This window comes from Genypterus blacodes, unplaced genomic scaffold, assembly GCF_046128005.1.
Source record: "Genypterus blacodes isolate CSIRO-AG114 ecotype Tasmania unplaced genomic scaffold, CSIRO-AGI_Gbla_v1 ptg000036l_1, whole genome shotgun sequence".
Lineage (NCBI taxonomy): Eukaryota > Metazoa > Chordata > Actinopteri > Ophidiiformes > Ophidiidae > Genypterus > Genypterus blacodes.
Window position 1 is genome coordinate 1,246,810 of NW_027466849.1, and position 14,521 is coordinate 1,261,330.

The 14,521-nt window shown below is 40.9% G+C and overlaps 1 protein-coding gene across 1 annotated transcript; it reads left to right on the top strand.

Annotated features, from left to right (window-relative positions):
• Window positions 1-6,319: 6,319 nt before the first annotated feature.
• On the top strand, window positions 6,320-10,055 carry LOC142996078 (high choriolytic enzyme 2-like). Its single transcript, XM_076146968.1, has 5 exons — window positions 6,320-6,437; window positions 7,204-7,321; window positions 7,898-8,076; window positions 8,705-8,786; window positions 9,023-10,055. The coding sequence occupies exons 1-5, from the start codon at window positions 6,320-6,322 to the stop codon at window positions 9,156-9,158; spliced, it is 633 nt and encodes a 210-aa protein (XP_076003083.1). The 3' UTR covers window positions 9,159-10,055.
• Window positions 10,056-14,521: the final 4,466 nt, after the last annotated feature.

Here is a 14,521-nt window from a genome sequence, read left to right on the forward strand (position 1 = left end):
ACACCTGTAAGTAAATGAGAATAACAATAATAGTTCTAGTTGGGTTTGTACTGACAATTTACCTTCATTCATTCTTGTGTAGATTTAACGTCCGAGAGCCGTTTTAAAATTTTTCTGCAACTTAATACCAGACAGAATGATAGGATGGTACAGAGCACGACAGAGAGACGCAGAGAGAGAGAGAGAGAGAGAGAGAGAGAGAGAGAGAGAGAGAGAGAGCTGTGAGTGCGGTGCGCAAAAAGATAAGTGACAGCTGGAAAAAAGCAGCATTTGGATGCATTTTAACAATTGTGACAACATAAAGGCAGAATTTGCAGAATTAAGCCGTCATGTCGAGCAGGGTCCACAAAAAACCATCCAACAGTTCAGATGGAAGAAAAAAGGCAGGCTAGCATGACTGCTACTGTCAGTGCTTCTACAACTGTTGGGATTTAGAAGCTCCACCCAGGCTCTCAATCCAGTGTGTGTTCTTCCAAACAGGAAAACATTCCAAAACTGTACGACAGAGAACGTGCTTCACTGCAAGTACATTCCAAAACTATTTTAATGACTCATGACAATAGTACCACACTCTCTGGCATCTCATTAACATCAGAACAGACGGAATGCATGTGAAATACAGATGACATGGGAACTACAGGGAATTCCCAGAATTAAAGGGAACGTGAAGGAAAATTGTGACAGTGATATGTGGACAGATAAATGTGAAATATGAAAGGTGTAGTATTGGTAAAATAGTAAAAAAAAAACAAAGTAATAACATTGTTTTGTTTTCTGTGAGATTAATATGATGTGAATTTATTAGCGTGAGCTTGACAAGCTGAAAACATACACAGAAAAAACATGTTCATGTTGCTGAGTGCATTTTGATACAAAATGTGAGTCTTGAGTGTTGGATATCAACATTTTGTAAATGTTCAGACAAAAGACGCTTATTCAGCTGGTTTGGGTGGAGAATCAGCCATGTGGATAAATGTTACTAATAATGTAAAACATGGGTAGCTCTGGGACACTTTTATTTTGTAAAAGTAGATCTCAGAGACCAAAAGGTTAGAGACCACTGCTTTAAAATAACAGGTCCAATTTGCTTTATGTTTTACCATTCTGCCTATCCCCTACCTACAGCTAGTATTATAGCTGTTTAACCATTGTATTAAACGGTCAGGGAATGAAGATCCCTAAACTGTAGCCCTGGTGACTGTTATTCTTTCTACATAGTAGAGTCCAGCTGAGTTCAGTTGATTCCAGACAGGATGCAGCTTATGATGCCAGGTAGCTCCGCTAGCTGAGCCTGACAAAGCTGTAACGTGCCTGGACTCACCTGGAAACATGCTGGCTAACAGGGGCTCTTCAAACAATGATTTGCTATTGCACGCGACCTCTAATGAGCACTGACATGGCAACACTTTATTCGTTTACTGAAATGTCAAATTATTTTCACCCAAGTAGTTGATTTCAGCATTACTCCAACAGTCTGAAGGTCAAACTTTTCAAGTCAGCTTTATTTCTATGGTCCCATACTACATACAATGTCTCAAAGGGCTTTTCAGGTCCACAACCTATTTCCTTACAGCCTGTCATGCCTCGTGTCTCCATTGCAGGGTGCTGTAGCAACCTCACAAACTCACACAAACTCTGGTGCAATATGGTAACATATAGTACACTGGCTTTTAGTGCACTGTCCTGCAAACTCTTTGACCTCTTACATGAACTGTGCAGATTCCCTTTACATCAGATTCATGAAGTGATTCAACGGTGACGAGCAGAGGTCTCAAACAATTGATGACGATGAACGATGTTATCTGGGCCTTTAAGGTTGCATGAGTACCATGGCCATGAAAAGATTTTTAAATATATTACTGCAATGTTAAAGTATATTCTTCAATGAAGTGTTATTTATCCCCAAGACCTTGAAAAACTAAAACTCAATTATTTCTTTAAATTATTTTTTTGAAAATGGTATGGGCATAGGACACAAAAATTGTCTCCTGCTATGAACTACATAATGCATTCCCCGACCTGACTCCCATCCCTGTGATCTTTCCACATAAGTTAGACTGCCTGTCTGTATCTTGTGTCTGTCCTTCCCAGCTACTCATGCTGTACGGACCCTCTTAAGAGAACTCTCATTTCTTCTTGGACATAAACGACACGAAAGACAAAGATTGGCTGGAATTCTTTATTCACCATCAGATGAATATTTTCCACGACAATACTTACTGATTGTAATAAATAACATAATAAATAACAGTCACCTATCCTCAGCCATAAACCTCACCCACCAATATATAATCCCCATCGGTGTGTCTCCCACATCCTTGTCCAGTAACCTACCCACTGAGCCCTCAGGGAATATTCATTGGCGCCGTCCTAACCAGCCTTAAGTCCAAAAACAAAAGACTATATTTGTCTTACACAAGAAGGAGGTAGAAAAAAGAAAAACTGCAACTGTTGAATTTGTTTAACAGTTTAGTCAAATTTGAATACAAAAACAAACACATAGTTTGTTTGTTAACTTGAGGCAAAACATTACATTACGAGCATTTGGCAGCCGCTTTTATCCAAAGCGACTTCCATTACATTACCACCCTACGCAGAGGGGGGAGCAATTGAGGGTTTGGTGACTTGCTCAGGGGCACCTTGGCAGGGACTCGAACCGGCGACCCTCCAGTTCCAGCTACTCCAGCTACTGCCTCCCCAAAACATCTAACACTATACACACATAATATACCCTATTTTCTTCATTGCTGGAAGGGAAAATAGTTTTCCAGCATCAGGTGTAATCCAACAAAGTGGATGTCACAGGTCCCCACACACTGATCACAGTAATTGATACACGGATACTAGTAATTAGTGGAGAATAATAAAGCACCGCATCCATTTCTTTTTTTTCCTTTTAATCACTGCTTTGGCCTGTATCCTGTATATTTCAGTTATTTCTCAATGATCTGCCTTAACTGTTAAAATGTATGATTAGGACTTCTTATACATATTACACAGTCGCCCAAAAATCATTCTAACTTTATGGGCGACCGTGTATATTACACATTTTGTTATTTTGCAGCCCTTTAACGACACACACACACACACACACACACACAAACACAGACAGACCCGCAGAGAAAAGCATATGCATATAAAGATGCATGAGTAAAGCTGAATATCTGGTCAAACAGGGAGAATAAAAGTGCTCTGCATCTATCCATGGTTATCCCTGTCGCTCACCAACAAGGTTAAAAACCAAACCATTATTTTATTCTATCGGCACCAAACCTTGAAAATCATCAAATTGATGACCGTTTTTTATATGCAAATATGTTTTTTCTGTGAAAAATCGTTTTGCAACCATCTGCATAAGCATACACCTGGGGTCTTGGGTTTATTTTGTGTTTGATGTCCTTTCCTTTCTCTCTTTGTGTTAAATGATTGCTGAAACGTTTGTCAGGCCCATTCCAGTTGTTATAAAGAGAAATGAGTGAAGTACCTGTTGCCCAATGTGGTGGGGAACTGTGGAGTTTTCCAGTACAGTGCAAAGGAGGTTCAATCTCGAGAGTGAACATTGAAGAAAGCTCAAAGTGCAAGGTCTGACTCTGTTTGGACAGAGGCCTTTAACCGAGTGCAAGGTAGTTTCGAAAGCTTTCCAAAGCGAGTGTAGCCTTTAGGCACCAGGTTTATGTGCCCGCTTCCTCAGTTACTAACATCTATGCTAGGCAGAATCATGGATTCAATGTGTTGAGGAGGGTCCTTATGAAGTACGGGTTCAGCGTATCTCTGCTAACCATGAGCAGGTGCCCATTTACCTCAAAGACAGCCAAAGACATGATAGTGGTTCCCACAGCCTACTAGACAGACTCCATATTGGTGGCTCACCGAAGCAACAAGCAAAGTAAGGTGCACTTTTGGTTCAGTATATAGATGTGTTTGCGGTTCAAGAGGAGGAATTAGGAAACACAGACAAAGTAAAACATGAGATAATAACAGATAACACTCCACATAGGCAACCATATAGATGCATACCACCTAACCAGTATAATAAGGAAAAGGAACACATCTCAGACCTCCTCCGGAGGGATGTCATACAAAAGAGTTCCAGCTTGACTCCCCGGTGGTTCACAAGGGAACCCGCAGGGGGAAAGGTTTAGCCGAACCCTCAGGGAATATTCATTGGCGCTATCCTAACCAGCCTTAAGGCTACTGATGCATGTCCAACAACAACAGGTAGAAACTGTAAAACTGCAACTGTTGAATAGTTTAGTCAAATTAGAATACAAAACAAACATATAGTTTGTTTGTTGACTTGGCAAAACACGCAACACAATACACACATAATATACCCTATTTTCTTCATTGCTGGAAGGGAAAATAGTTTTCCAGCATCAGGTGTAATCCAACAAAGTGGATGTCACAGGTCTCCACACACTGATCACAGTAATTGATACACGGATACTAGTAATTAGTGGAGAATAGTAAAGCACCGCATCCATTTCTTTTTTTTCCTTTTATCACTGCTTTGGCCTGTATCCTGTATATTTCAGTTATTTCTCAATGATCTCCCTTAACTGTTAAAATGTATGATTAGGACTTTTTTTACTTAATACACGGTCGCCCATCAATTTGGAATAATTCCAATTGATGGAACAATTGTACTGTATATATATATACACTGTTGCCCATAAAATTGGAATAAAAAATCATTCCAACTTTATGGGCGACCGTGTATATCACAAATTTTGTTATTTTGCAGCCCTTTAACCACACACACACACACACACACACACACACACACACACACACACACACACACACACACACACACACACACACTCACACACACACACACACACAGACAGACCCGCAGAGAAAAGCATACGCATATAAAGATGCATGAGTAAAGCTGAATATCTGGTCAAACAGGCAGAATAAAAGTGCTCTGCATCTATCCATGGTTATCCCTGCTGCTCACCAACAAGGTTAAAAACCAAACCATTATTTTATTTTATCGGCACCAAACCTTGAAAATCATCAAATTGATGACCGTTTATATATGCAAATATGTTTTTTCTGTGAAAAAACGTTTCGCAACCATCTGCATGAGCATACACCTGGGGCCTTGAAATGTTTGTCACGCCCATTCCATGTGTTATAAAGAGAAATGACCGAAGCACCTCTTGCCTGGGGAATTGTGGAGTTTTCCAGTAGAGTGCAAAGGAGGTTCAATCTCGAGAGTGATCACAGAAGAAAGCTGGAAGTGCAAGGTCTCTTATTTTGGATTTTGGTGACGTATGGATATAGAATGTGATTTAATTAATTGTATGGAATGTGTCCTAATTATTAGACTATGGATGATGTTGTCACCGGGAGCTGCTTAAAGAAGAAAGTAAGAGCCAGATGAGGGAAAGTAAGCTGGTCATTAGTTTACAGATGAAAGAAGAGAAGGGAGAAATTAGAAATGCCTGTATATGAATTGCTTGCACCTGGTATCCCAAGTACCTGGGAGCACACCTAATAACTTGGAATAAGGGATACTTGGATAAGTGGTATAAGGGCCATTGTAGGTCTAGCCCTTGTAGGTCCCTTGGCTAGAGTATTATCATTTGTACTCTATATCCAACATCAGTATACGTAAACGGTAAACGTCACTGATGCTCTTCTTCATGTCCATCTATGACTGCTTTTCAGCAAGAAAAATAACTAACAGGCTTCAAAATGTGACTATTCCAGAACTGAAGTTTGTGTAGAGGACGCCTTCATCATGATTCCGGTTTGCCTCTTTCTCCTCCTCTCGGTTTTGGCTCTTGCTCCGGTAAGTTTGTCCCTCACCACAAAGGTTATGATGTTATGCATATCAGTCCACTAAAAGTTATTTATGTTGCTATGAGACATGATGACAAAATAACTCTGCCAATGTTGTGTCTATGAGTTGCAGAGCACAGCCAGGGTCACACTTGGTGAGTTAAGTTTATATTTAGTATTTTCTCTTTCTATTGCTCTCATTTAATATCTAACATGTGGGTGCTTTAGAAATGAGTGTGCTATTCAACTGTTTCTGTAATGTTCTGACTTCTCTGTGTACTGCAGAACCAACAGATGATGCAATAATAAAAGTTAACGCCAATAAAAGTAAGTGGAATTGTACATGGAAGTTTTGTAGAATGTTGTCTATATAAAATATAAATGCAGGCGCAGAAGCAGCTGATTGGTTTTCCCTTCAGGTAAATTAATCCATTAATGCTGTAAAGCTTTAAATGTATGGTAGAAGCATTTATCAGTTGTGTTTGTGGATGAACATTAACTGTGAGTGTGTTGCTCTGCAGGAATGATGGGTGGTGACATTGCTTTTAGCGGCAGGAATGCGAATCCTTGCGCACTAAAAGGTTGCATGTGGCCCAAGACATATGGCTCAGTGTTCATACCCATCAGTATTTCCCAATCATATGGTAAGTCTACTATATGTACTGTAAACTCGAGAAGTAAAACTAAGCGGTGTGATTCTGAAAGGTAGAGCGATCGTCTATGGATCGTAAGGTTCCTGTTTCGGTTCTGGGAGCATGACGAAATGCTGTTGAGCAAGACACTGAACTCTGTCAGCGCCTGATGTGCAGGTTGGCACCTTGTAAAAGAGTATACGCCTGCCATCAGTATATGTGTGTGTGTATGAATGCATTTAACACCAAAATGTCATACTCCTTTCATGGCACGATATATATAAATTCAGGCTATATAACCATACCCCTAACGATAACCTTTACCCTTAAAGTGAATAAACATTTTGGGAATGTAGGTCTATAAAGTCCTTCAAGAATCTCCCACTCAAACTACCTTTGATACATACCATTGGCTCTAATTGTTCAGTTCTTCCTAACTTTAAACGATAAAAATGCCTTCTCTCCTCAGTCTTCATTACCTTCCTTTCTATTCTTCAACAAACTATAGCTACTACTTCTACTATTGTAAGCATAATTGCTCTAGTTCTCCGGTTTGATTCTGGGATCCTCCTAGGGAGTCTGTTGAAGTATTGTCTAGCAAGCCGCTGAACCCCTAATTACTGATGATGTGTAGATAAGCTGCTTGCATGGTATGCCAGTGCATGTAAGGTCATTGTAAAGTGCTTTGCATAAAGGGCTATACAAGTACAGATCTACAGATACAGTATAATCATCACATACAGTATGTGTGCTGTGCTGTCCTTTTGTGTATCTGCAGACTGGAATGAGCGCTTGATCATCATCAAAGCCCTGCGGAGCATAATGAAAAACACTTGCATTCGCTTTTTTTGGAGAAGAAAAGAACAAGATTTCCTCCACTTCTTCAGTGGTAATGGGTAAGAACACAGACTAATATTACAGAACAATACATATACACACTTTCTCTGATTCTCCAGAAACATACTCCCCATGTACAGCCATCTTTCAGCATATTCCAGGAGTTATTCTTTGAGGAAATGTTGTAATTTATCTCTCGGTTGCACCCACTTTTATGCATAATTAGGAGCACATTTCCATTTTCCATTTTGGAAGCTGCTTCATTTTTGTCACATCAGTGTGGCAAAACTGTGAGGGACACGCTTGTCAACATGACAGTGCCACATTAGTCCCAGTGACTCTCTCACACTAAACCTGTGTATAGGCGTGTTGGTCAAGCTGACACTGCACTCCTTACAGGATGACAGTGTTTCACATACATATGAGCCATGTTTGGTGGAGAGAGTCTCTTGATACAAAACCCGTGCTCTCTTAGTGCATAGACACTTTCTGACCAATTCAATCAAGGAAAAAATAATTTCATATTTCATTTGATTTAAATGAGACAATGAGTAATTATGCACTTTTTTTGCAGGAAGGTGACAAAGGCTGAATTCGGTTCCTACTCATATGTGTGTGCTCTGTTTGTGTGTCAGGTGTTGGTCGTATGTAGGTCGTCAGGGTGGAATGCAGTACATCTCCCTCAAGAAAGTTGGCTGCTTGTATACCGGGATAGTGCAGCATGAGGTCCTCCACGCCCTGGGCTTTAATCATGAGCAATCCCGCTCTGACAGAGACCATTACATCACTATCATTAGAAGAAATCTTTTGCAAGGTCAGATCTCCCTCAAAAACCTTCATACTATTAGTAGTTTGACCACTGTGGCACAAAACACTATGACACAAAGATATTGCTATAGCCACCATCTTGATGAAGCTCATTAAAAATGATGAGCTTTGTGGTTTGTGTGAGTCACAATTGTACCATCAGGTATACCGTATGTGTGAAAGAATCTGTTGAATTTGTTGGTGCTCGGTATCTTGAACATGGGAATGGGGATAATTTTATCTTCACCCTTAAACACACAGTCTGAATGAATTAGATTAGATGGTGATGGGTGTCTGATTAGGAACTGAACTGGTAAAAAGGATTGTCTTAATACATGATGGCTGAGTGGTATAATTGGAGATATGTGTACGAACTTTGTTCAGAACCACTTAATGTTCACATATAACTGTAAAGAAAGGGTGAGGGGATATCCTTGGTTATTAAAAATAACTAAAAATTGTTATCAAGGCATGAGAACTAGTCACCTTATAGGGCAATCATGGCGCTTCACTGGTGACCGAAGTGCAATGAAAAGACATGGTGAAAAGAGTTCAAACCTATTTGATTTCACCAGTGCACCACATAAGATAACTGACAATGCCTTGCTGAAATATTCTGGATCTTCACTTCACAGGAATGTTCAGGAACTTCAGGAAAGTGAACACGAACAACCTGGGTACTCCCTATGACTACCAGTCTATATTGCATTACGGAAGGTGAGTGTGTTTGAATGTATTTAGACATTGTTGCATTAGCAGGCTGAAGAATACTGATATATAGAATCAGAATTTATAGCAACTCACTGAAACAAATGAAAGCTTAAGAGTCAACTGTTAGATATAGAGCAAGCAAGAATTTATGGCAGGAGCTAGTGCCATGCTAAGCCCTTTACTACAGTGTACTTGTGTTAGTATGATTACAGTTGTGTTCATTGCCTTGTGTCTTGTCCTAGATTTGCTTTCTCCAAAGGACAAAATCTTCCTACTATTGTGGCCAAGGGAAATCCTAATATTAAAATAGGAGGAGCCACAGTGATGAGCAACAATGACATCAAACGGGTCAACAGACTCTACGGCTGTCGCAGATAATATAACCATTAGTAACATTCTTCATCATTTGTGTGACTGATAAATTACCCCCTACTAGTGACCAAATGTTTTGGGGGGCATTATCTGATTTTTATGGGTTTGATAGATTCGTCTAGAATCTGGATTCTTCTTCATAACTTTTCTGTAAAATGAGTGCAAATCATATCAGATTATTCATGTGTGATGTGTGATTTCAGAGCGAGTAAAGAGCGGTAAAATGACCTCTGATACGGTCAGCAGAAATAAGGTAGTAATATCACACTTCTCTGTGAGTGACCCATTCTGCGATGAGCACACCCAACATCGAGGTCATAACCAGAGCAGCAGAACTCCTGTGCTATGCTTTGTGTAATTGCCACATTGCTGTGTGCTAACTCCCCATGTATGTTCTGATCCCGGTATCACACATTTATGGTATGTGGGGAAATTGTTTTTCTGCTTCTTTATAACTCATTACATTGTAATTGGCTCTTATTGTCTCTGATTATTCTTTGTATTTTGTTTTGGCCCTAAAAATAGAAAGTTTATAGTGCTGAACATTCACTAACTGGGTTTAAAGATAACTATATGGAAACACTCGTCAAATAAAGGCTTTGCTTTGGTGCATTAAATCAGTAATATGTTTTTTTTACTGTATAAGAATGATTCTAAAAGCAAGAAAAGCTTTTATCTCCAACTGTATCTGGCATCCAGTGCAATGCAAGTATCAGTAGATCAGTGTTAAGATGTGTTGTTGCGTCTCACAGCTCGAAGATGCAGGTGTTTGTGCCCTGATTTGCAGCAGAGGGAGACATTTGTATGCAAGTAATACATAATCCACAGCACATCACACTTTGGTTGGTTTATTTTGATTTAAGCAGGGTTCCTCTTGAGCTATTGTAAGATGCTGTAGTGATGCTATAGTTATAAGGGTACATTACAATTAAGCATTTTTCAGGCCTTCAGACTTCAGACTTTCAGCCACCCATTCAGCGTTTAAAATACTTTGACAGCACTGCACTATAAATTCAGCTGCTGGAGATTTCAACTTCTAAAATATGAAATTTCACAAATCACAAACAACACATTTTTTCCTCTCTCATCTGTTAAACTGTAACGTGCAGTTTTTACTCTTTCTTTCTTCTGGTCCTAAATAAACAGCAGCTTCAAAGAATATGAAGAGGCTATGTTTTTTTTTATTTAATGTGGTCAAAATTGTCAAAAGACGCATCAAAATTCAAAATTCCTCCAAGCCCTTTTTACTTTCAGGCCCTTCTAACTCCCTCGTACTTACAGGTACAGAAACCATCCAAACATTTTCCGGGCCTTCACACTTCAATCAGGCACAAGCATTTGGCATAAATGATCTGCAATGACAAGACATCTTCTTCAGGAAATGCATTTCTAGTTATTCTTTACCTTTTTTGTAAACATGGCTTGGATTTCCTCCAAGTGTTGTTACACAAGCCCTTTGAAACCATACATGAATGCTCTCGCTCAAGAAGTGATTTACATCCTCTAATTTTCTTTTGTTTGCTGGCTTTGGCACTGCCTCCTCTTCCACAAGGCAGCAGCAATTATCTGAGAGTGAACGGGCCCCAAGGAATGCTAGGACACACAGGAACAGCCTGGATCACAACACATGTTTGACAAAGGGACCAAATGATTTATATCTACAGTGTTTCCATGAAAAATGTTTCCCTGGTCATATATGTGTCCTATATGTAGCCTACAGGTTCCATCAGGATGTGCTGTCTGTTGTTCACTGATGGCATTGTATTGTTCAAGCAATGCTTTCTTAGCATTAGCGCTCAGTGGTATATACAAGTGACCATAAACTCCACTAGAGATCAGCATTCTCATATTATCACCATGCATTGTTGGTGAAAACACACAGGCAAGCTTTAACAGATAGGAATGTTACTCTATCTGCTTTCTGGCAGATGTATGCCTATCCAGCAGAATGGAGGTGTCTAGCATGTTGACTTTCAGCCATGTCTCATACAGTCCCTCAGGTCAGTGTCACTCTGTCTCGTTCTCCATAGTCTGATATTATCCATATTACTGACCAGGGGGTGCACACTGGAGAGCAGGATGGTCATGGGAATGCCAGTGTTGGGACTCACTTTAATCCAATCCTGAATGTCTACATGCATCCTTCGATTCTCACAGCCCACCCCCTGTCTGCAGTAGCTGCAGGTGAGGTCATGGTTGCAAGGCCCAGTGCACAAGGCACTGTAGTCGCTGTGGAAGACTCTTACTGTCATATCTGTCCATTCTACCATATCCAACAATAATTGGCAGTGATAAAGTCAATGTGATGTTAAATAAGCTGCTCATGAGTCATCAACAATTATTGACATGAATTATCATTTGGCCCCTTGCACTTTCACTTTATTACAAAAAAACTTGTAAGTGCACAGAAACATAAAAAAATCATCAAAGATATCTGAAATCTTTGAATAAAGACTACACATAGAGCATTAGAGTTATTAGAAATAATAACTTTTCTTTCTAGAATTAGAGAATTTGAGTTCGATTTTGACACAGACAACATTTTTCCAAGCTGCTTGCAAAGACGCAGTAAGCTTGTGTCTCAAGATCACAAAATAGTGTACATGTTAAATTAAATGAGTAGAGAATGGCAGCAATTTTGCAACAAAAACCGAAAAATTAGGAACCATAACAAATGTGATGAAATGGAAGTTCAGTTGTTGCAGTATTATCAAAGCTGTAGAAATATTGCATACAACCCATTGTACAATTTGGTGCATAAAAGAAAAATGCTGTGAACATCAGATTTGGTATTTCTTTACATTACATTACATTACGATCATTTAGCAGACGCTTTTATCCAAAGCGACTTACAATAAGTGTGTTCAACAAAGGTAGATAAAAGAACTTCAGGTCACAAGAAATCGTAAGCGCATTTCCTTCCTAAACCAACAGCTAAGAGCATAACTAGAGCTAGAGTAGAAGTGCAATAAGTTAGGTACTATGATGAATGAGAAAATTAGAAAAGAAAGAAAAAAGGACAAATTAGAAATGAAAGATGAGAAAACAAGAGCATCAGAAGAGCTAGGACAGAGTAGGTGATGTCCTAAGAGGGAGGATCCGGGTAGTGTTTCTTGAAGAGATGGGTCTTCAGCCTGCAGCGAAAGATGGGCAGCGACTTCGCTGTCCTGACATCAGTCAGGAGATCATTCCACCACTGAGGTGCCAGAACAGAGAAAAGCCGTGACCGCATCGATCGCAAGCAGGGGACGCTGAGCGCCGGGGCAGTGGTCGGCCGGGGGTGTAGGGCTTGACCATAGCCTGGAGGTATGAAGGAGCTGTTCCTTTCACTGCCCTGTAGGCTAGCACCAGTCTTAAACTGGATGCGAGCAGCTACGGGGAACCAGTGTAGAGAACGGAGAAGGCAAGTTGTGTGGGAGAACTTGGGAAGGTTGAACACCAGACGAGCAGCAGCTTTCTGGACGAGCTCCAGAGGTCTGATGGCGGAAGCCTGGGCGCCAGCAAGGAGGGAGTTGCAGTAGTCCAGGCGGGAGATGACAAGAGCCTGGATCAGCACCTGTGCTGCCTTGTCAGTGAGGAAGGGACGAATCCTCCGGATGTTGTAGAGGAGGAATCTGCAGGAAGGCGTCACTGAAGCGATGTTTGCCAAGAACGACAGTTGGTCGTCCAGGGTCACACCCAGATTCCTCGCGGTCCGAGTAGACGTCACCACGGAGTCATCTATGGTGATGGCCAGGTCTCGGTGCGAGCAGCCCTTCCCCGGGAGAAGCACCATCTCAGTCTTGTCCAGGTTGAGCTTCAGGTGGTGCTTCGACATCCACCCCGAGATGTCTGCCAGGCAAGCAGCGATGCGCGTCTCCACTTGGGTGTCAGAAGGAGGAAATGACAGAATCAGCTGGGTGTCATCAGCATAGCAGTGGTAGGAGAAGTTATGGGAGTGGATAACCGAACCAAGAGATGTTGTGTAGAGGGAGAAAAGAAGAGGGGGAGGCAGTAGCTCAGTGGGTAGAGCTTCCGCTTGGGAACTGGAGGGTCGCCGGTTCGAGTCCCTGCCAAGGTGCCCCTGAGCAAGGCACCAAACCCTCAATTGCTCCCCCCTCTGCGTAGGGTGGTAATGTAATGTAAGTCGCTTTGGATAAAAGCGGCTGCCAAATGCTCGTAATGTAATGTAAGAGGGCCCAAGACCGAACCTTGCGGAACCCCAGTGGTGAGCCTACGTGGCTTCGAAACAGAACCTCTCAGTGTTACCTGGTAGGGGCGACCTGTCAGGTAGGACGCGAACGTGGAGAGCGCAGAGCCAGAGACACCCATTCCCTCAAGGGTAGAGAGAAGGATCTGGTGGTTCACCGTGTCGAATGCTGCAGACAGGTCCAGGAGAATAGTATATTATTTGTATTAAAGCCCAGACAAATTGTAACATTGTGACAAGTGCATACACAGTGTGAGTACACAGTGTGAATCAGTTGTTTTGCTTTAATGAACTTATACTGTGGAGTACTTAGTCCTGCTATGAATTACAACTTGATTTTCACTTCTGTAAATTAAAACATTGTTAAAGTTTGCCAGCAGGGCTCAACTGACCCTTTGCAACCGCTGTTCACTAACAACACACTCTGCTGTGTATGTCTGCTTAGGTTTGAATGCTCAGAGCAGCCTTATGTAAAGCTCTGCCAATAGTCGATTGTGGTCTGTGTCTGGGTCTATTTGATAGGTAATAAAATGAAGAATAGAACCAAGTCAAAACAGGAAAATTGTTAAATAGACATGTTTGACTCCTTAATCCTAAATAGCCTGGAGTCACAAGGATCAACTTGTACCGGGTTTGCTTTCTTTATGTGTATACATGTATATGCTATATTCTCAATTAAAAGATCAAAAATAGATTTCTACAATGTGATTTGGTGAGAGATTAATGAGGCTTTTATTGTGGCAGTCGGAGCCAACCGGACACACCCCGGCTTGGTGAAGGTCATCCCGAGTGAGAGGAGGACTCCACAATGACAGGATTATCCCGGTGCTCCTGCACACTAACCTAAATCTAATCTGACTTTCTCATGCACTCAGTCCTGTGTTTACTGAACAGAACGTCTCACTCCACTTATTTCTGTGTATATTCTAACCCAGCAACCTGCAACAAAACTGTGCATTTCTACTCTATACCAAGGCCAGCACTTCTCAAACTCAAACCAAAATTCTAGTTTTTCATCATTAATTATTTACTTCATGAATGGATACATATTTTCATTTATCCTCTGAAGAATAACCTAAAAATTAAAACTTAAGTTTCAGTTTAAAACGAATACAAATTTATTTTTTAAATGATTCACTGTCATCACAAACAGATGGATATATGGATTCCTGCCTCGGCA